Genomic DNA, 20,995 nt, shown 5'->3' on the forward strand with positions numbered 1-20,995 from the left:
CAACCCCGCCTATCATTGTTTGCCCTTGGCCACGAAGGCAGCCGGCCGAATTGGCGTTCATAGCATCAGATATTTGCATAAGAGCCACTAGCCACATAATTTCGTGAAGTAATGATATAACAGTCTCGTCGTTGGTGAACAAAACTGCAATAGGAGTTTGTAGGGTGTACAAAAGTAAAAAGTTGATGAGTGAAACAAAAAAGCCGAAGACTAACGCCACTTCACCTGTAACCTTAGCACAGTGACCTAATCCAGCACCAAGATAATTTGCTATTCTTGTAGAAGCAGCTATGCCCATAGCAAAAGGAACTTGGTAGGTCAATGAAGCCATTGTCGAGCCGATTGACTGAGCTGCTAACTCATAAGTTCCTAGGTATGAAGCCATCAAGGTCAAAATTTCGAATGCAAGGAACTCTGCTTCTAACATAACCCAACCAGGAACTGCCAAACTGACAAGCTTAGGCCAATCCTGAAAAGATTTCCGTAAATTGAAACCGTTCCAACAATCTAAGGGGTGTACTCCTGAATGTCCACTGTTTTCGTTCAAAAATGAAGTAGCGGCTAGTAAGCCAAGCGCCATCAACCAATAATTTATAGCAACTGCAATCGGCGCACCCAAGTAGCCATAAAGTTTCACAAACAAAATATTCATTGCAAGGTTAGATGGCGCAGCAAGTAAAAGGACATACGTAGCGACGTGATAGATCCCTTGGGCCTGTAAAAATCTCTTGCCACATTCAAACAAGATGTAGGCGGGTATACCAAAACTTATATATTTGAGATAAACCGCTGCAAGAAATGCAGTAGATTTATCCGGAAGTAGCAAAACTATCAACTCATAGCCGAAAAAGATCCACACGACCATAAGTGGAGCCATAACAACGCATATCAAAGCCACACACTTTTGCATATACTCACCTACAAGGTGATACTTTTTGGCGCCAAAAGCCTGTGGGCACAAGGTGTCCAATGCAGTAGCAATTCCTTGAATGGTGGCATAGCCAGTGATGTTCGCTGTCATTGATCCCATTGATACCGCAGCAAGTTCAACAGCTCCTAAATGTCCGACGGTAAAGACAGACACTGTAGACAACGAATTCTGCAAAAGAAAAGTAAATACAAGTGGAATAGATGAACGCACCAAGGAGACAAGTTCTGTATACCTGGTTGTACTGTCCAACGCCCCTTGCAACACAGCATCCTCAAACGTATCTGCGATGTCATCGTCATCATGATTGTCAACCTCAAAACTATGGCGTCTCAAAATTTCGCGCTCTTCACCGATAAGTTCATCAGAATCTACTGGTTGATGCTGCTGCTGCTGCTGCTGCTGCTGCTGCAAAGCATCGAAAGATCCTGCCAAAAGGGGTCGTTCTGGGTCGTCATCAAATGCCCATTCATCAGATCCATAACTGATGAAGTCAGTCGGAAGAAATAAGCCTTGCTTGCCCACCGAACCGAACACCGTCGATGCACGCCGTTTCGAGCTTGACTGAGAAAATTGGTGAGTTCGAACCGGTGATGCCATCAGAGTATGATAAGCACTTAGCAATTTGGGCTCTGACTGTCATTAAGACAAATGTGCAGGAATATCATTATGCAATCTCACGAGCTTATTGCTGCTCAGTGATATTCAATAAAAGCTGGCCAAGGCATCTTTTAGTCGCGATGTCATCTTGTAAGATTGAAGAAAACGTTCCATCTCTTAGTGGCTCCGGCAAAATGGAGGCCAATGCTTTTCTGGCCTCATGATTATCTGATAACCTCATGTAACAACGCACTACATGCTTAAGCAAACGGCCAGAGCTTCCGGATGTATTCTGAGAGTTCTGAATGGACATGGCATTCTGAGACAGGCCTTCTGATGCCAGATAATTCAAAGGTACAGTAGACTGACTGAGTTGTTCTATCATCTTGGATAAGACAGATGCAACAGTGTGGAACCTTTCATATGTCGTACAAATGTATGAAAGGCCTTGGTCATCCAATAAAATTTTCTGAAGGATGAATATAGCCACCGTCTTTGAAAGCTCCGATGAAATCTCCATTATATTGAGGCACAATGGAACAATCTCGGTTGTTAAGAGGAAATTGATAACTTCGGGTGTATCGTTTTTAACAAGAGCGCCTATAACCCCCAAACTTGTGAGCCGTAAGTACTCGAAGGACCTTTGCCTAGCATTTGTTGATAGGAATGGATAAAGATATAGTGGCATATTCGCATGAAGAAAGGCGCCTCGGGTTTGTGCATTTGAAGCAACACACTGCAATAGAGCGAGGGCGTTGCAGACTCTATTTGAAACTGACGCCGTCAAGACAGGTGGATTCAAGAACGGGTATACCGAAATGATCTCTTCCAACAATGCGGTCATAACTCCAAACGAATTCCAGAGAACCAAGGCAAGGTCATCATATTGTTCTCTTTTCTTTCCTAGCTCGAGTAAAGCTCTCTCTCGGTTACTTCCTGTTACTAGCTCCGTTATCCATTGATAGATATGCTTATCATTCAACGCTTTGATATTAGGGTTATCAGGCGACAGCGCAGTATTGCTGGGGAGTTTCGACATGTCTTACAACCGACTTAAACAAACGAGAGTTCTGAAAAGTGACAAGTAAAGTCGTGTTTTAACCGTTTAGAAGAACTAGCCACTAAAAAGCTTATGGGTTTCTTGGCTAAGTCAGTGGGGAATACAATAAAAAATAAGATTCCCTTTATGTTAATTTTACTGAATTGTGTTTTATTAAAATTAATTTATATTAAAATCAATTTATGCGTAACAGAAATAGAGCTGCTTTCCAAGGTGGTTCCGTAGTCACGAGGACCCGGAATACAATTGTAGTGTATATAAGTGGATATACCACACTCAAGACAGGATCAACTGCTCCTAGACCGACGGAACATCGAAATGGTAGCGTCCTTCGAAACAGTATTCCAATTGCCATTGCATTGCAATAGATGCGTGAACGATGTACAAGAGGCATTATCTTCATTAGATCATGTGGAGGAAGTAAGGGTGGATCTTGACAATCAGTCGGTCGCTGTAACCGGCTTAACCCCACCGTCAGCGGTAGTCAAAGCGTTGCGGAATATTGGGAAAGATGCTATCATCAGAGGTAGTGGAAAACCAGATTCGGCTGCAGTTTGTATCTTGGAATCATTCGGTTCCAATGAAAATTCGCAACCAGTCAAAGGTCTCGCCAGGATTGTTGAAATAGGTAAAGCTAACATCGTGGTTGATCTCACGGTAGCTGGGCTTAAGAAAGGTTTATACTTTCCTCTGATCAGGTATTCAGGAAATCTTAGCGAAGGCGCCTTATCCACGGGAGGATCAATGTACGAGTTTGCCCCAATTGATGTCTCACTGCCAATGACGGAGGATTCATTTATCAGCTCAATTGGAGCACTGAGGGATCAAAATGATGCCTTATTCTCGTCTCAGTCGTTTATGCATGCAAATTTGGGCGTAAAGGACCTCATTGGAAGAAGTATCGTGCTATCAAGTTCGAGGGACACGGTGGACAAAGACTCTTTATGTGGAGTTATTGCTCGAAGCGCAGGAGCATGGGAGAATGACAAGTCTATCTGTAGTTGCTCGGGAAAAAATGTTTGGCAGGAAAGGCAGGACGCCATAAGAAAAGGAATAACTAGTTAGCGCACTTTTGAAGGAGTTCTTGTATACAGCGAAATCACCATGGTACACTCTTGAGCACTGAAGTAATCACAGATCCACACCAAAAGGTGAGACACAAAAAAGAACTCCATCGTATTGCAGACTCTTTATTTGAATTAAAAAGTTTTACGATCATAAGGGACGATGTCGGTTTCGGAAAATATAGATGCAAAGTCGTCGTTAGAGATACGCCGAATACTTTTGGAACTGAAAGACACTTTACGAAGCAAAAGAAGTCTAAGCATCAGGTTGGCCAATTTTCCACCATATACAACAATCTTGAATGTAATAGATGTATTAAGAAGTCTTCTTACCGAGATGAATTTGCATATCGAGCGACTACTGTTGGCTGAAAACAGGCTCAGGTTTATCCCTGATGAACTACTGGTAGTTTGCGATGATAGATTGAGGGCCCTTGATCTTCGAAGCAACGATCTCCACGAGATTCCCAGTAGCATAGCTGCGATGTATCCCAATCTTGAGCTTCTTGATCTTTCATCAAACCAGTTATGGAATCTACCTAATTCGACTTCCTCCTTGGAGAATTTGAGAGTTTTGAAGTTGAATAACAATGTATTCTCCTACCTTCCCCCAATTCTAGGGGAACTCATATCTTTGGAGAAATTGGTTGCCCACGGAAATCCGCTAGTTGTTCCATCGCAACAGGCTATTCAAACGCTCGAGAAAGACACGAATCGTTTGAAAGCATATTTGCTCTCTAATAGTCTTTTGTTAGAGCAGAACTTAAACCAGCAATTGCAACGGGTGAAGTCTACTAACCTGGTTTCAACAAGGTCGAGGTCCTCGTCCGATACTAAAATGAAGACATCCAAGGCATCTCGAAGGATGGGTTTAATCATAAACAAAAACAAGAAACAAGAAGCTAAAAGCGATTCTGGTCAAAAAGCTGACAAGTTAGCAGATCATTCGGAGTCGAATGCTGGAAGGCAGGAACCAGAGTCGCATGAGACCCATCTGATACCGAGAACGTCTCCACCAGCTATTTCAATGACTAGGCTGCGACAGAATACCATGACTGAAATCAATGATATGCTTCAACAACCAGAGCTTAGTGATACAGAATACAAATCGGGGGCTTATTTTCGTCGTCTTTCCACTTTGCAAGAGCTTCCCTCCGCAGACCAGAAGCGTGAGACGTTTTCAATGCTTGACAGACTGAGTGATGTCTCCAAACCGAATGACTTTGGGATTAGCAAATCACCGAATCCAACTTCCGCGGCATCTAACGTTGTGCGAATCAGTGAGACATTTTTGCCAGGATCATTCGTCAATACGAACGAAGCTGTGATCCCTAACGCAAATTCAGGCCATGATAACAGCATCCTAGATTTAGCTACAATTTTAAAAGTAGCCCGCAAAATTTTGTTCTCCTTCAGCGAGTTTCATTCTTCAATTAAGCGCTTGACTGGCTTTTGTACGGATCGAAAAATAGCAGCTAGGACAATTTCATTGCTCCATAATTCTAAAAGTGATATTGATAACTTAGTGGAAACCATGGAATCTTCTGAGGAGCAGAATGAAGGATCAGATGATCTTTTTAACGTTGTTACAACTTGTGTTCATTCTTTTAAACAGATATTGTCATATTTGGTAGACAATTTCTCCTACTATGTTGCTCGGATTGATGTATGCTTCATCCGTATGGTGTATCTTACGATCTTTGGTGCGTTCAATGAATTGCAAAACGCTCATGGAATAATCAATCCCAACTTGAAGCTCTCGAACCCGAAGTCGCATGGTATTTTGGCAGACCATTCGAAGCTTCTGCTGAGCAATCAAAACATCGAATATCTGGTAGAGCAAAACAAGGATGGGTACAGTAATCAAGCGTTTCTTCAAAGGACGGATAATAACACTGTCCTTGATGATGTTGACGAAAAACTATACGAATCTATCAATGTGGCAATCACAAACGCGCAGGTTGTCTTCAACGAACTCACAAAAGCTATGAATAAGAGCGCTGTCGCATCGACTAACAATGGTCCACAAGCGATGAATCCCCTGGTCGCTTCAAAGTTTAAGGACTTAACTAATACTTGCATGTCCTTGATGGACATCACAAAACGTCTTTCCGCAAAAATACCAACCGTTAAAGCTAGCCTTGCTATACAAGCCAAGAAGGCTTTTTGGGACGACATCAATGTTTTCCTTAAGGCTATTATCCAAACATTTTCGTCTGTCAAGCTTATAATGAAGGACGCACCAATCTTGAACGAGGTCCGGCAATCCATGGCGAATCTTACGAAGGCAACCAAGGAACTCACTATCTTACTCGAGGCCTCATCTTTTAGCATCTTTTCTGAGGCGGCCCTGACAGGATCATTTGCCTGGAGCCATTCTCACACGAATCTCTCACATCTTGGGTCGCTGTCGGCTCCTGTGCGGACACCGCTAGTCGCAACAGTAGGCGCTGCAGCGGCGCAGGCTATAATGCCAAATAATGACAACTCCACGTTTTTTCCCTCTCTGACAGGGGAAGCATCAACAAGTGGCTCTGGAGTCGCTCCAGAACAGACGAATTATTTTCCGGGTTCTGAGTGAGGGAGACAATTTTATCGCTCGTATACAGAAATCAATAGAACAAGCTAACATAGTCCTCTTGTGTTTACATGGTAAAAAATTATACTACGTGGTGGAAAGGTAAACGTGTAGCAGAAGGCTAATCAAAGCTTGCATCCTTGCGGAAGTTCCGCGGCATCCTCCCCACTGTTATCGGTCGTTCCGGGTCAAGTTGGAAACCGCGGGAAGTCCGCGGCACCTACCTGATATAAATAAATAGTCCATGTCCTGATGGTCTTTGAAGCTTATACCATCTAAAATGACAGAAATCAACATTGTGCCTTTTGATCGCGGATTTGGGTGTTCCATAGAGCTCCCTTCTTATGCAAACAATGACCCTAGTTCACTAAATGAAATCGATTTTAAAAGGTTGCACGACGCTGTACTTACATACCTAGTCGTGGTGATACCTCGACAGGAAGGGTTATCTCCAAAGAACCAGTATTATCTCACCCAAAGATTCGATGACACTATAGTCAAGTCGACCGATGGGGGAGGTTATGGACATGGAAAAGAATTTCGCCATGATAACTCGGTGTTGAAGAAAGATGGGTGTTCCGTTAAGTCTCAGCCGCAGGTTCAAATTTTGGGTCAGGGACAATTTGCGGCTGACGAGCCAGGAAATGAAAATGGAGAGGAAATCAACCTCACACATCCTTCACATACGACATTCCACAACCAGCCGCTTTCTCAGGACGATATCAAGGATAGGAAGCAAACCCGCTTCTACAGATGGCACATAGATTCAGCTTTGTATGGCTTATCGCCACCAAAGGTCACGACATTGTTAGGAATTAAAGTGCCTCCAGCTACGCAAACACAGACCATCGATTACAATGATGGTTCTGGTGAAGTGTTGAACCTCCTGCAAGGAGCAACATGCTTTGTAAGTGGTCAAGAAGCTTTCGAGAGACTATCGATCGAGGAAAAGGAGTTTGCACTTCATACTCTTGTTGAATACGCCCCCATCCCTATATATTCATTTCGCCAGCCAAAGCCACGAAAGACGGATTAACTATGGTCTCTGACGGCAAGGAAATTCCGTTTTCTGATTTGCCTGAATGGGAGTCATCAAAAGTCAAAAAACTTCCAATGGTGTGGACTAATCCAGTCACTCAGAAACATCACCTTCAGGTCCACGGCTGCTGCGTCTACAAGCTTCACACCCAAGTTGGCGACAAGACTGAAACGTTAAGCTTGACGGAAGCAAGGAAAAAAGTGCACTCATTGATGCGGCCCGCAATTTCACCTGACAAAATTCTTGCTCATGGGTGGTCACAGGGCGATCTCGTTATCTTTTATAACAGGGGCGTATGGCATTCTGTCACTGGTGAGTTTAAGGGAGTGAATGATGGCCTGGACGAGAAGCGTCTCATGCATCAATGCAATATTGCTAGTGGAAGTGACCCCATTACTGTAATTTGACATCATGGAATAAAATATAGTGAAGTGCTGATCAATAAATAGTAGTATCTTATCATTTGAGTGTACTGCCAAAACTTGCTAGACTGTAAAACGTAAAGACCCGTACATACCGCTTTACATGATGCATAGATGCGTCGAGAGGTGACATCTAAGTCAGTACCATCATGGGCCAACTTACCACTTTAGCTACTTGTAATTTGAATCAATGGGCGCTTGATTTCGAAGGAAATCGGGACAGGATTATCAGAAGTATTGAATTGGCGAAGGAAAGAGGAGCATCGCTCAGAGTGGGGCCGGAATTAGAAATCACAGGTTATGGATGCTTGGATCATTTCGCCGAGAATGATGTATTTGATCAATCGTGGCAAATCTATGGAGAGTTATTGAATCATCAATCTACTTCTGACATTATTTTAGATATCGGTATGCCTGTTGTCCACAAGTCTATCAGATACAACTGCCGGATTATTAGTTATAACAAGAAGATTCTACTCATTCGGCCTAAATTGTACCTCGCAAACAACGGCAACTATAGAGAAATGCGATACTTTACTCCATGGTTGCGTCCAAGATACTACGAGAGTTTCTTGTTGCCAAAAGAGATTCAGGTTATTACAGGCCAATCTTCTGTCACAATAGGTGACTGTGTTGTACAGACGCCGGACACAAAAATTGGAGCTGAAACTTGCGAGGAGCTTTTCACTCCGAAATCACCCCATATTGCTATGGCATTGGATGGTGTTGAAATCTTTACCAATTCCTCAGGCTCCCATCACGAGCTTCGGAAGTTGAATACAAGAATGGAGTTGATCCTCGGGGCGACAAAGAAATGTGGGGGTGTTTACTTGTACGCTAACCAAAAGGGCTGTGATGGCGACCGACTTTACTACGATGGCTGTGCGTCTATCATTGTCAATGGAAAGATGGTAGCACAAGGAAGCCAATTCTCCTTAGACGACGTCGAAGTTGTCACAGCTACTATTGATCTAGATGACGTTAGAGCATATCGCAATCAGATGTCCGCCGCACTTCAGTCTGTCGCTGAATCACTTGCTTATCATGCAATCCAAACCCATGTAAGCATTTCGTCGGCAGTCGATATGTTTGACCCCACAATTGCAGTTACTGGGCCCATGGATGTCCAATACTCCACACCAGAAGAAGAAATTTCTCTTGGTCCAGCGTGCTGGCTTTGGGATTATTTAAGGAGGTCTAAAACTGGCGGGTTTTTCCTTCCTCTCAGTGGAGGAATTGACTCTTGTGCAACTGCAGTTATTGTCCACTCCATGTGTAGATTGGTAGTGCAAGCAATTGAAAGAGGGAACGATGATGTTCTTCACGATTTGAGAGCTTTGGTACACGATAGTTCGTTTCGGCCAACAATTCCGCAAGACGTTGCAGGAAAACTTTTCTACCTGTCTTTCATGGGTACGTCCAATTCGTCAAACGAAACCCGTGATAGAGCCAAACAGTTGGCTTACGACTTAGGCTCCAATCATGTTGATATGAACATGGACACTCTTGTGTCGGCAGTGATCCAAGTTTTTGAATTAGCGACCGGGCGACGCCCCATATACAAGATTTTTGGGGGTTCACAAACAGAAAACCTCGCTTTACAGAACATTCAAGCTCGACTTAGAATGGTTTTGAGTTATCTTTTCGCTCAGCTTCTTCCATGGACACAAAATCGGATGGGAGGCTTGCTTGTTCTTGGTAGTGCAAATGTCGATGAATGTTTGCGAGGGTATCTAACCAAGTATGATTGTTCAAGTGCTGACATCAACCCCATTGGTGGTATATCTAAAACGGATCTCAAGCTGTTCATTAAGTGGGCAAGACAAAAGTACTCTTTACCCATCCTTGACTTGTTTTTAGACGCCACTCCAACGGCGGAACTCGAGCCCATTACAGCAGATTATGTTCAATCCGATGAAATTGATATGGGGATGAGCTATATGGAACTCTCGCGTTTTGGTACATTAAGAAAAGTTGAAAGTTGTGGCCCACAATCGATGTTTATAAAACTTTTCCACGAGTGGTCGCAACCTCCATTCAACTATTCGGCTGCGACGATAGCCGATAAAGTGAAGAAGTTTTGGTTTTTCTATGCTATAAACAGGCATAAGATGACGACAATGACGCCCTCATATCACGCAGAACAGTACTCTCCGGATGACAATCGATTTGATTTGAGGCCTTTCTTGATCAATCCCCGTTTTCCATTGGCTAGCAAGAATATCGATAAGATGGTCCAAAAAATCGAAAACCTGGCGATTACAACAAGGAAAGCTCCCGAAGTAGACTAGTCTATAACGTTTTAATGTACATTTCCACCCCATAGCGTCTTGATCGAAAACTCTTTTCGTCCCTTGTAGCCGAAGTCATGCCGCTTCAAGAATTCCATTATGCTTATGCTTAACTTGGAAGGCACATCCTCCTGGATGAAGTGACCCACATCCGTGGTATTGTTGAAAACTATCAACTGGTACTTTCCTTGCATTTGACCAATAATCAACTTTTTGTCTAAGCTTTCGTCTCCAGCCAATATGAGAAGCTTTGCAATATTTTGCGACGAAGAACCGCAACGAACGAAGTTCTCAGACATCCCTGTGAACCAGGAATCCCAGAAAGGCGCCATCAACTCCAAATTTGACCTCCAAGTGAGATAGCCTTCGTCGTCTTCTACAAATATGTCGTGTATGCTCAACCGTGCGGACTCCTCGTTTCGTAAAAGTCTCGATTGTAGGTGCCAATTCAAAGCGTCCTCGTATAAACAAAACTTCTGTGGCCTAGTTTTTAGGAACGAAGGGATCGTTGAAAGGGATCTAACCGCCGTTTCTTCGACAATATCAAGAAGGACCAATCCGGAAACACTTAAACCTTCGATATTAGCGTTCATAATGAAATTGGTCATCACAGAACCTCCAAGAGAATGGCCTATAAAACATATTTCGCCTGGGTTAGCCCTTTTAATGAACTCCTCGACCACAAACGTAAAATCTGATGTCAAAGCGTCCAAGTGAAAGTCTTCTTGCTCTCGTTCGCTTGATTTTCCATGGCCAAACATGTCAAACAAGAATACCCCAGGGCATTCTGATTGCAGAAGTTTCTTTAATTCAGACACAAAAGCAAGAAATGTCAGAGATGATGATCCTGCGCCATGATGACAAACGAGAACTGGCATTTCATCCAGCAGTGGTGGAAGGTAATATGTCTGTACAAAATGGTTGGCATCTCGGTAAAATTTATCTTTCTTGGGGAACAAAGAGTCACGCATCTGATGGAACTCATGTCTCCACATCATGTTTTCACCCCGTTTCGGTGACGGATCAACCTCGGGGTCGTCCTTATCAGTAAAACTTTCCAGGATCCGTTCTAAGCCATATGCTGGCCTTTTACCTTTTAAAAGCTGTTTCCGCAAGTCACTCATATGCGTCTTTGTACAGTCGTCCACCGTGCTCTATCATTTAAAGCTTCAGTATTAAAGATAAAATGATTAGTGCTCCCCCGTAAGTGTTGTATCAATATTAGGACCTCGTCGCTTATATACAGTCTTAAAGGGCCAGAGATCAAAAAAAATGATAGGATGAGCAAGACATCACTACTTTACTACTCGCCAAAATATTTTCTCCTGTAAAGAAAGTTCCAACGTTAGCGGTGGTAGCGTTTTTAATTGTGATACCCCCACCATGTTCTGACTAGTGGGACGTCCGGCACGTAATGCGTGGTTGTGCGATGTAACAACTTGATTTATGTCGAATGGTCTTCTTCAGTATTTCTTTCCTTATGAATGATCTTACAGTCCATTTTAAATACCTAGCTTTATCCACATTCGTAGCATACCGCGCGTTGTGTAACTTAGAAACCCCTGTTGCATGCATAATTGTTAACAAGAAAACTGGAAAGATCTTAAGTTACGGTTGTAATGATACAAACGCCTCCCTCAATGGTACGCGCCATGCGGAATTTGTCGCAATCGATAAAATACTATCCGACTACGATCTTTTGGGAGCTTCGCCTGAAGCTTTGTTCGACTTCTGGGAAAATTTGGTCTTATACGTGACCGTAGAACCGTGTGTCATGTGCGCCCTGGCTCTTCAACAAATCGGAATCAGGGAAGTATACTTCGGGGCCGCCAACGATAGATTTGGAGGCAATGGATCTATCATTAAAGTCCAGCTGACACAGTCAGCGTCGACATATCTAAGTTACGGTGGTATCATGAGAGTCGAGGCAGTACATTTGCTTCGATGTTTTTACATCCAGGAAAACGATACCGCCCCCACACCGAAGATCAAGAAGAATAAAGACATCGATGGCAAACCGTTTCCGCCCAATATCACTTTCAGTCGCATCTTGAGTTATAGTGAATTCGAGTCGTTTTATGAGAAACATCGTACTGATATTTTCTTCCCAGGTCCTAAAGAAGACATTGAGATTACGCCATTAGTTGGGAAAGGATACTGTTTCAAGGACCTTGTCGACGTTGACACAATTAGACAAATTCCTGACATCAATGGTCTATATCCGAGAGGATCACCAGAAATTGATCATGATATAAAGGAATTAAATAAAATACTTCCTTTTGTCAAAAATGATGGCAAAGTCGGATGGTCTTTTGAAAGCGAACATAGCCCTCAGTCATAGTTACCACCTGCCTATTGTTCGGCGCCATTTTTTACCTCGCATTAATGACACGACAAATTTCTCGTCTGCAAATGTGTCCTGAAATAAACGGCTTGCCGGGGTCAACGGAAGGACCGTGTAGTTGTCGATCAAGGGGTGTTGGGCTAAAGGGGAACAAGAGCAGCGGATAGGCGAGGAAATGTTAAATTGAGCCCACAAGGAACGGTAATAGCTGGGTTACAAGGCGCGTGCACATTTGTAACAAGTAAAGCTAGTTTATTCTCACAAGAAAGGGAGATCTAGGCCTCCCTTCGGCAAACATTCGTACATACACTCGTTTCTTCACTTCGAAAACTAAATGCGAGCAGAGTAAATATCTTCTGATATTTTCCAAATCGGCAATGTGCTTTGATTCATCTACAATTAAAATTTTAAAGTTATATAAATCACTTACACCCGCAACGATAACGTTCTCAAAGAAATATTATCAATGATTTTATCAAATAAAATAACTTGTTTCGTTTTCAACAGTTCTCAGCGGCAGCGTGGTCTGGCCCGAAACAGGAGTCTGAGAGATGCATGTAATTAACGCACGAGAAGCAGGATACGGTGTCTACGCGAATCAAAACTCCTGAAACCGCACTCTCCTGCCTAAGCCCTCAATTGTCCACTCCTTGCGATCCAGGCACTCACAGTCGCGCAGTGCCGAAAAAGGAGAGCGAAAAAAAAAAAAAAAAAAAAAAAAAAAAGAAACGAAGTATTCTTTGCGGCGATATATAAGAGCACTCTGATTCCCTTCCAAGTCCACATTCAAGAACCATACCAACTATTCACATTCCTTTGAATACAGCCCGAGTGCGACTCACCTTATCCTTTCCTTTTTAAAACCTTCCTTCATTCCTTCATAAACTTTTGTTGGCTATCTCTCCTTTTTCCAGCAACTGACCTTCATTTATTGTCATGAAATATTCATCTTTTGTTATTGCACTTTCCCTCGCTTCCCAAGTGTTGGCTTCTCCAGTACCTGCAGTCAAATGGGTGACTGAGTATGAGTATACGACTGTCACAGTGGGCTTTGATGCATACACAGCCTACCTTGCGTCTGCCTCCAGCAAGAGCCCATCAACTCATGTCCCAAATGCTCCTGCTACGAAGGAGTCCTCACCTGATGAACCTGATAATACAGTCAATGTGGTGCAAGATACCCCCTCGCAAGTTACTCCAGAATCGAGAACGACCGAGGATGCTCCAGTAGACCATCCTTCCACTCAGACTCCCTCTGTTCTGAACATTACTCCTACATCTGATGTGTCTCCTACTTATACGTCGACAAGTTCTACGGCAACGGGCAGCGAACCCTCGGGATCAACGTTTTCCGGTGAAGGTACTTACTATGACCCTGAAATGGGCGCCTGTGGTAAAGTCAACTCGGGTACTGAAATGGTGGTCGCTGTCTCTCACGAATTGTATGATAAGCACACTCCAAATGGAAACCCAAACAAAAACAGTCTTTGCGGCAAAAAAATCAGAGCTTTTTACGAAGGCAGTTCTGTCGAGGTGAGCATCGTCGACAGGTGTGTTGGTTGTGCTCATGATGACCTTGACTTGTCACCATCTGCTTTTGAAAAGATCGCGGACAAGGACTTGGGAAGAATTAACCTTACTTGGGAGTGGGTTGAGTAAGATATATAGTTTCGAAATTTGATTGTTTGAATATACTGTTTTTTTGCACTGTTTGAATGTATGAATTGGTATTATCTCCATTTCCTGCACATCGCTTACCACATCGTCAACTTAATGCCTACGTCCTCATATCACCTCTTTTCATGGATATCTCTGATGACGATTTTAGTGACCACGGTTCTGGAGCTGACCTAAGGGATGAGTCTCTCCTGCCCGATATTGATGGTATGGCCCAGAGAACCAGGTCAAGGAAAACAGATATACCCAAGCAAAGCTCTTCAGGTGGGTATGCCTGGGAAGATGAGTACAAGAGACCGTGGGATATCGTGAAGGACGATGATGAAAGCGGGCGATCTATGGAAACATTGATTCAGAAGACCATTGAAATCAGGAAGAAAAAGATTATGAGAAACCCCACAACGCCGTTCCAGAGAGGAATTATAAGGACTCTCATTGTCGTGATCGACGGTTCTCTGGCAATGCTTGAGAAGGACCTACGGCCCACACGCTTTTCTGCTATGTTGTCATATCTACAAGAATTTGTGACAGAGTTCTTTGATCAAAATCCAATATCCCAACTAGGCATAGTTATGATGCGGAACGGCATGGCACACCTTGTCAGTGAGGTAAGTGGTCTGCCACAGTATCACCTTGATAAAATAAGGACGCTTAAGTCCCGTCAGCATAACAGGTATGAGCCCAAAGGTGATCCGTCTCTACAGAATGCTTTGGAATTGGCACGGTCGCTTCTAACGGCCAACTTCGAAGGTATGGCCTCGTCATCAAACAAGAACTCCAAAGAGATACTCATTATTTTTGGTGCACTTTTCACTTCAGATCCTGGAGATATCCATAAAACAATTGATTCCCTAGTGAAGGAGAATATAAAAGTGAAAGTTATCGGCCTCTCGGCGCAAGTGGCCATATGCCAGGAAATCGTTAGTAGAACAAACTTTCCGGCTACTCCAAAAGTCAAAATCCGCATAGATATTGCTAACTTCTATGGTGTCATCATGAATGAATCTCACTTCAAAGAACTTCTTATGAGCTGTGTGGAGCCTCTCGCCGTTACAACAAAATCGGCTGAAGCAATTAAAGGGTCCTCGACTGGTGTCCCGCTTATACGAATGGGTTTTCCTCTGAAAGTCCACCCCTATTCCAATGCTTCAACGATGCTTATTCAATCCAATTTTCCTCACCTCTGCTCGTGTCATCTTTCACTGGCACAAGAAGAGGCTAAGGACTTGGTGCAAATACAGACCGGGCCTCAAGAATACCCAAGTGGTTCCAATGCTGGTTACAGGTGTCCACAATGCAATAGCAGTGTGTGTCATCTTCCAACAACATGTCCAGTATGTGGGCTAATGTTAATTTTGTCAACACATCTCGCGAGATCGTACCACCATCTAGTACCCTTGGCTTCTTTTTATGAGGTACCTGTGGCGCCACGCTACGACCATCAGTACTGTTTTGGCTGTCTCTTAAAGTTTCCGGAGGGAAAGAGTAGTCTGACAGAGTTAACGCAGACCAGCTCTCGCTACAGGTGTGAGAAGTGTCTGAACGATTTTTGCATAGATTGCGACGTTTTTGTGCATGAGAGTCTTCATAACTGCCCGGGATGTGAAAGTAAGGCCTAATAGATAATATACACGAGAAATTTATTTTGCTGTATAATATTTGTTCAAGCTATGTAATGATGGCTTCAATGGCTTTTAACTGTTACCCCACCCTGTATTCTGATTATTGTTGGAGCTTCCCCATGTAGATGAGCTCCCAGTGCGCCCTGAGCCCCAGGCAGAGCTGTTACCATCCTTCTGGCCCCAAGAGGAAGAGTTGCCACGATTGCCCCAAGCCGAAGCACCGCCACCAGGGCCATTATTGCCCCACGTCGAGCTTCCACCTTTGGAGCCCCACGTAGAGGAATTTCCTTTGTTTTGTTGGCCCCAGGTGGAGGTCAGTCCGTTTTGGTTACCCCAAGCAGAAGTATTACCGCCTGAACCCCAACTCGAAGACCCACCACCACCCCAGGCGGAGCTTCCGCCTGAGGCACTATTTCCCCATGTGGAAGCAGCACCTTTGCCGCCTTTCCAAGTGGATGCTCCTCCAGCTCCTCCTCCTCCCCAGGCGGAAGCTCCTCCAGCAGCACTACCCCAGGCAGATACACCTCCGGCGTTGACGGATGGTGTCTTGCCGCCCCATGTTGAGGTACCGCCCCCAACTGAAGGTGTGCTTCCGCCCCAAGCTGTTTTCGCCCCGGAGGAAAATGCCGGTCCCGAGGACTGGGTAGGGCCGCGACCGCTATCTGAGGCACCGATGAATCTAAGGTATGGGATGGATTCACCACGAACAATAACACTCAATTTTGTTTTGTTCACCTTGATTTTCTTTGCTTTGGTATGCAATTCAATACGGGCATCAACGTCGTCAGTTTCAACAACTTTACCCATTAAACCTTTATGATTACCGTTGTTGATAATAACATCCTTATGAAGCAACTTATCCCTCCCTCCAATTCTTCCTTTAAGTCCAGGAGCAATGGAAGGCGCTTGTAACTTGACATTCGGATTCATACTGCTCAAGTCAGGCCCGAGAGTCCTAGATATCATTGAGTTCTTCGTGGAGACTGTGCTAACATTCAAGGCATTGGTTACAAAAATGCCCAAGTTTTCTTGTAATTCATGGGACTCCACAAAAACTGCATTCTTGTAAATGTGTAGAATAACACCTTCTTTCTTCTTGTCACCACCGAACTCTTTAACAGTATCACCAACTTTTATAGTAAGGCCATTTTTGTCCGTCGCGACTTGTTCACGACGGGTCATTGACAATTTTGAGGCGACTCCGCTGGGCTTAACTGTAATGTAGCGGGCATCTGCGGTCAAGATACCAAGCAAACCCTTTTCAGCCTTCACGATCACGCCCACCGAGGAAGCATTTAGTTGAACGAGATCTTTGATATCGTACCTGCTACCGGAAGGATCTGCACTCGAGGATGTATCTGTCGCCTTGATTAAATAGTTTGCGAATACCCGAACATCCTGTTTGGTTTGATCACTTAAGAACACAACTGAGTCGCCATCAATTTTTATGACGAGACCACTTTCATCAGAATGAACACCATCAATCACTTTAACGTGGTCACCCGAGCTGAAGACCTTCCGGAGGTCTGTAGCCGGGACCGTCAACTCCTGATTTACAAATTGACCATCACCACTGTCAAGAACCAAGATCAGAACTTCGTTAAGCGACACGTTCAATACTTTTCCAACAGTCTTAGCTTGCTCTCCTCTTCTTACTTCGACTTTGTCGCCCGGTTGGAAGGCATTTGATGGATCATTATCCTGTGACTTCCCTTTAAGAGAAGCCGCCACTGCTGCCAAGTCGAGTCCATCTTCTTCAGTTTGGCCAGTCTGAAATCTGTCTAAGTCTTCCAACTTAGGTTGAACATCCTTGGTTTGGATAAATTGTAGCTTAAAGTCTTTCATTAAGAAGCCTTCAACATATTCCTCGCCGCGATATATGAAGCTTCTTGGCCCCCGACCTGGTTGCAAATGTTCAGCATCATACATGCGAGCTTCCTGCTCATTAAAAAGACGAGGTACGGGGCGGTTTTTCAGCTTCACCCTTCTTCCTTCCGCATCAAATTCGTCATTTTTTCCATAGTCAAGTCGTGGGACTAATTTACACCTGACTTCAAGACCATTTTCAGATAAGTTATCAACAATTGCCAAATCTCCCTTATATTTACCACGAGAGATACGCACATAGATACCCGGGAGAATCTCAACATCTGAAGACTTGACTTGTTTGAGTAAGTCGGGATATTCACTCACTGGGACAATAATTCTTTGCTTTGCGTAGATGTTTACCATGCCAGACAATGCACGCTCAATTGCCTCTGGTTTCTTAGCTTCAATATAGATATAACCTTTGAAGGCATCTCTCTGGAAAACTGATAGTATATCAAGAGGGCGACCGGAACGAGCCAAAGTCCGTTTCTTCTCGTAAAGTTTCCTGACTAAATCCTTTTCGCGACCGGGTGAGCAGCGGATAGCAAAAATGGCGGGGTCGTTGATGGAAGGCATCAAGAGCTTCTGCGATACAGTGCCACTGGCGGTAGTGTCTCCACGATACGCGGTGTGGGACTTACGATAACGCTGTTTCAATGTCTCCGCAAGTTCCTCTGCATCCTGATCCTCTGCCTGTTGGCGACGTTGATCGTACTGCCTATGAAGCCTGTCATCATCGGGGCGAGTGGGTTCGCCATCATGCTTCTCCACATGGTCGTCCGAAATAAACTGCTCGCGTAAAAGCTCTGCTTCTTCATCATCTTCATCGAGTTCGTCCTCTTCTTCGTCATCCACCTCAGCCTCAATATCAAGGAACTGGTTTGCTCTTCTCCTTTTCTTTTTCTGTGGCAGATCCTCTTCCTCGTCATCTTCTTCTTCCTCATCCTCATCGTCCCCATCACTGTCATTGTTCTTCAATCGCTTTACTTGCGGAGCAGCATCACTATCATTATGGGAATAGACCTTCCCTTTTAAGCTTCCATCATCATCGCGTGTATAAGTGCCGCCCTCATCAGTTTCGGAGACCTTGGTTTGTCCTTCTGTTTCGGAAGCCTCTTCGTCAAGGACCCCAGGTTGCTGCTTTGATTTCTCAAGTTTGTTGGGAGAATCAACAGAAGTTTGCTCTGAATGATCTACTTTGGTTCTTCTGTCTTCAGACATCGCACAAAGAAAACACTCCTGATTGTTTTACCTGATAGCTGGGGTGTTGAATTTTCTGTCAGCATTAGGCGTGCGCACACCGATCGATCACGAGCGATTTTGCGAAGGAACCAAATTACAAAAGCTGTGCGGGTGCAGCATCATTCAATCCGAGAAGAGAAATTACACGGCAAATATAGCAAAAATGGCTCGCGAGTATATAAGCTGTGTTCCTACCCGGATAGATAGAAACATGGACAATGTTTTCTACTTTCGTCTTTTTCATGCTCATTCTACAGCATATTTTGGCTAACCAGTTTGCAAACAACGTTGTTAGAGTGGCTGACTGTGACATCGAGCTCTTATCCGCTCATTTCAAAGAGCGTGGTATCGTTTATTATTGTGAAGATACTGGGCATACAATTCTTCACTCACTGCAACTTATTGGCTTAGTTGAAGAAGAAGCCTTTCACGGTAAAACACTGGTGATTTCACCACATGGTTGGATTGAAATAGCTGCAAGCAGTCACGAAATCGAGGATGAGACCTCCATTATTCCCTACACTGGATGTTTTACATTGGAGGATGGCACGAGCGGAAGTTTACAAGCCACGGTTGCACATTCCTATGGTTTTGGAACCTCATTGGATTTTGGCCTTTCTTTTTTGAACGCACTTGTGGTGAAGCTTTCTCAAAATGGAAGGGGGACTCTTGGAGGCAGTTTAAGTATGACAGCAGAGTATATTTGCTCTGGCAAGCCGGGTGGCACCGTTCAGCTACAATTGGCCCGTAAGCATCACGTGTTCCGAAATAGCAAGTGGAGGGCCATCAGCACAAAGCCACATGTAAAATTTACAGGCATTAGCCATGGAGTGTGGAGGAATATAGGGATGGTGAAATCATTGGTTTCTTCCCCCATAATTAAATGCGTCACAGACCCGAGTCTCCTTAAGTGTGGCTCAAGGTTCTTTTGAACTTGTCCACGAGGTACCGCAATTCTGCGGTACGGGTCTTGCATTGCTACAAAAACCGATAATTTAGCTTAGTACAATAAACTTCCGCAGAACAGACGCCGTAATGTCCGAGATAGAGATCATCGCAAGTGAATTAAAGTCTAGTCTTAAGCAATTTCAGGACTTTCCCCAAAAGGGAATTTTGTTCGAAGACTTTTTACCGATCTTCGCTGAGCCAAAGTTGTTCAGGAAATTGGTCCGTGCTTTCAAATTGCATCTCGGCAACACCAAAATTGACTACATCGTTGGTTTAGAAAGTAGGGGCTTCTTATTTGGACCTGCTTTGGCTTTGGAATTGGACGCTGGATTTATCCCAGTGCGGAAGCCTGGGAAATTGCCAGGTCCAACATTACGTGCTGAGTTCCAAAAGGAATATGGAACAGATGCTTTCGAGATACAGCAGGATGTTCTTCAAGCAGGTGCTAGAGTTGTAGTTGTGGATGACATCCTCGCAACAGGTGGAAGTGCTAGCGCTGCTGGCGAATTAGTCTCGAAGTCAGGTGCCGATGTACTTGAATATCTCTTCGTCATGGAGTTGGACTTCTTAAAAGGAAGAAACAATCTCAAGAGTCCTGCTTTTACTTTGTTATCGGGTCAAGAGTCCAAGCTGGACTAATCGTTCACCTTTTGGCTCCGTCACGTCTTCGTGTATTTATTAGCATGAATGATATAGATTTAGAAACACAATTAGTTCTTGAATATAAGGAAAGCAAGGTCGCCAATGTAGAAATACGCAAAGTATCCTTGTTCGTGAGTAACATTTGAACCAAAAGACTTGCCTACAATGACATGCCATGAAGCGCCATAGAGCAAGTCTAATTCCTTCTTTAGATAAGTTGCAATGTCCTTCTCGACTTTATATGTCCTTGTGGCATCAATTGAAAGTTCAAGCACCTTCGTTTGAATCTCGTCAGCAAGATCAGAGGCTTTGAGAATCGCTATGGTTAGTTGTTGTGGGAAGAGTTTCACAAAGTATAACGTACGAGTAACTTCCGAGGAAGGTAGTTTTTCCATCACGACGGATTCTTGATGAACTTGATGTTTATAAAGTGTGCGACGATTATTTCCCTCGCGAACACATACCTTGGGCAATCTGGTAAACGCACAATAAATACCACAAGATAGTGGCCTCAAGGCATTAAGGGCTGTTCATTGATTCGGATGTTAGGGCGGGGTTTTTTGTTTGCCTTTTGTTTTCCATAAGCCGCAATTCTGTTCACATTGCTGCATTCAGGTAAGCACCCTTGTTCTGGGCAATTGAGCATCTACACACCCATACCATATAAAG

General features: G+C 43.9%; 10 protein-coding genes across 10 annotated transcripts; 6 read left to right on the forward strand and 4 right to left on the reverse strand. All coding sequences in view use genetic code 12, as the record gives it.

Moving 5' to 3' along the window:
- Positions 1-12: 12 nt before the first annotated feature.
- CXQ85_004784 (cell differentiation protein rcd1) lies at positions 13-2,567 on the reverse strand (the record flags this gene model as incomplete). The annotated part of the gene is made up of 3 exons (XM_025488393.1): positions 13-24; positions 89-1,492; positions 1,785-2,567. 3 exons carry the CDS (start codon positions 2,565-2,567, stop codon positions 13-15), a joined length of 2,199 nt encoding a protein of 732 aa, XP_025343055.1.
- Positions 2,568-2,906: 339 nt separating this feature from the next.
- CXQ85_004785 (uncharacterized protein) lies at positions 2,907-7,266 on the forward strand (the record flags this gene model as incomplete). The annotated part of the gene is made up of 3 exons (XM_025488394.1): positions 2,907-3,577; positions 3,974-6,145; positions 6,711-7,266. 3 exons carry the CDS (start codon positions 2,907-2,909, stop codon positions 7,264-7,266), a joined length of 3,399 nt encoding a protein of 1,132 aa, XP_025343056.1.
- Positions 7,267-7,840: 574 nt separating this feature from the next.
- On the forward strand, positions 7,841-9,326 carry CXQ85_004786 (glutamine-dependent NAD(+) synthetase; the record flags this gene model as incomplete). Its single annotated transcript, XM_025488395.1, has 2 exons — positions 7,841-9,217; positions 9,279-9,326. 2 exons carry the CDS (start codon positions 7,841-7,843, stop codon positions 9,324-9,326), a joined length of 1,425 nt encoding a protein of 474 aa, XP_025343057.1.
- A 667-nt stretch (positions 9,327-9,993) lies between these two features.
- On the reverse strand, positions 9,994-11,106 carry PPE1 (carboxylesterase-mitochondrial 37S ribosomal protein YmS2; the record flags this gene model as incomplete). The annotated part of the gene is made up of 1 exon (XM_025488396.1): positions 9,994-11,106. The coding sequence occupies one exon, from the start codon at positions 11,104-11,106 to the stop codon at positions 9,994-9,996; it is 1,113 nt and encodes a 370-aa protein (XP_025343058.1).
- A 356-nt stretch (positions 11,107-11,462) lies between these two features.
- On the forward strand, positions 11,463-12,323 carry CXQ85_004788 (tRNA(adenine34) deaminase; the record flags this gene model as incomplete). The annotated part of the gene is made up of 1 exon (XM_025488397.1): positions 11,463-12,323. The coding sequence occupies one exon, from the start codon at positions 11,463-11,465 to the stop codon at positions 12,321-12,323; it is 861 nt and encodes a 286-aa protein (XP_025343059.1).
- A 939-nt stretch (positions 12,324-13,262) lies between these two features.
- Positions 13,263-13,985, forward strand: DAG7 (Dag7p; the record flags this gene model as incomplete). Its single annotated transcript, XM_025488398.1, has 1 exon — positions 13,263-13,985. The coding sequence occupies one exon, from the start codon at positions 13,263-13,265 to the stop codon at positions 13,983-13,985; it is 723 nt and encodes a 240-aa protein (XP_025343060.1).
- A 143-nt stretch (positions 13,986-14,128) lies between these two features.
- On the forward strand, positions 14,129-15,350 carry CXQ85_004790 (TFIIH/NER complex subunit; the record flags this gene model as incomplete). Its single annotated transcript, XM_025488399.1, has 2 exons — positions 14,129-15,116; positions 15,268-15,350. The coding sequence occupies 2 exons, from the start codon at positions 14,129-14,131 to the stop codon at positions 15,348-15,350; spliced, it is 1,071 nt and encodes a 356-aa protein (XP_025343061.1).
- A 347-nt stretch (positions 15,351-15,697) lies between these two features.
- Positions 15,698-18,715, reverse strand: SPT5 (transcription elongation factor; the record flags this gene model as incomplete). The annotated part of the gene is made up of 1 exon (XM_025488400.1): positions 15,698-18,715. One exon carries the CDS (start codon positions 18,713-18,715, stop codon positions 15,698-15,700), a length of 3,018 nt encoding a protein of 1,005 aa, XP_025343062.1.
- Positions 18,716-19,771: 1,056 nt separating this feature from the next.
- Positions 19,772-20,323, forward strand: APT1 (adenine phosphoribosyltransferase; the record flags this gene model as incomplete). Its single annotated transcript, XM_025488401.1, has 1 exon — positions 19,772-20,323. The coding sequence occupies one exon, from the start codon at positions 19,772-19,774 to the stop codon at positions 20,321-20,323; it is 552 nt and encodes a 183-aa protein (XP_025343063.1).
- A 71-nt stretch (positions 20,324-20,394) lies between these two features.
- Positions 20,395-20,721, reverse strand: CXQ85_004793 (dynein light chain; the record flags this gene model as incomplete). The annotated part of the gene is made up of 1 exon (XM_025488402.1): positions 20,395-20,721. The coding sequence occupies one exon, from the start codon at positions 20,719-20,721 to the stop codon at positions 20,395-20,397; it is 327 nt and encodes a 108-aa protein (XP_025343064.1).
- Positions 20,722-20,995: the final 274 nt, after the last annotated feature.

Source organism: Candidozyma haemuli, assembly GCF_002926055.2.
Source record: "Candidozyma haemuli strain B11899 chromosome Unknown H_2014730914, whole genome shotgun sequence".
Lineage (NCBI taxonomy): Eukaryota > Fungi > Ascomycota > Pichiomycetes > Serinales > Metschnikowiaceae > Candidozyma > Candidozyma haemuli.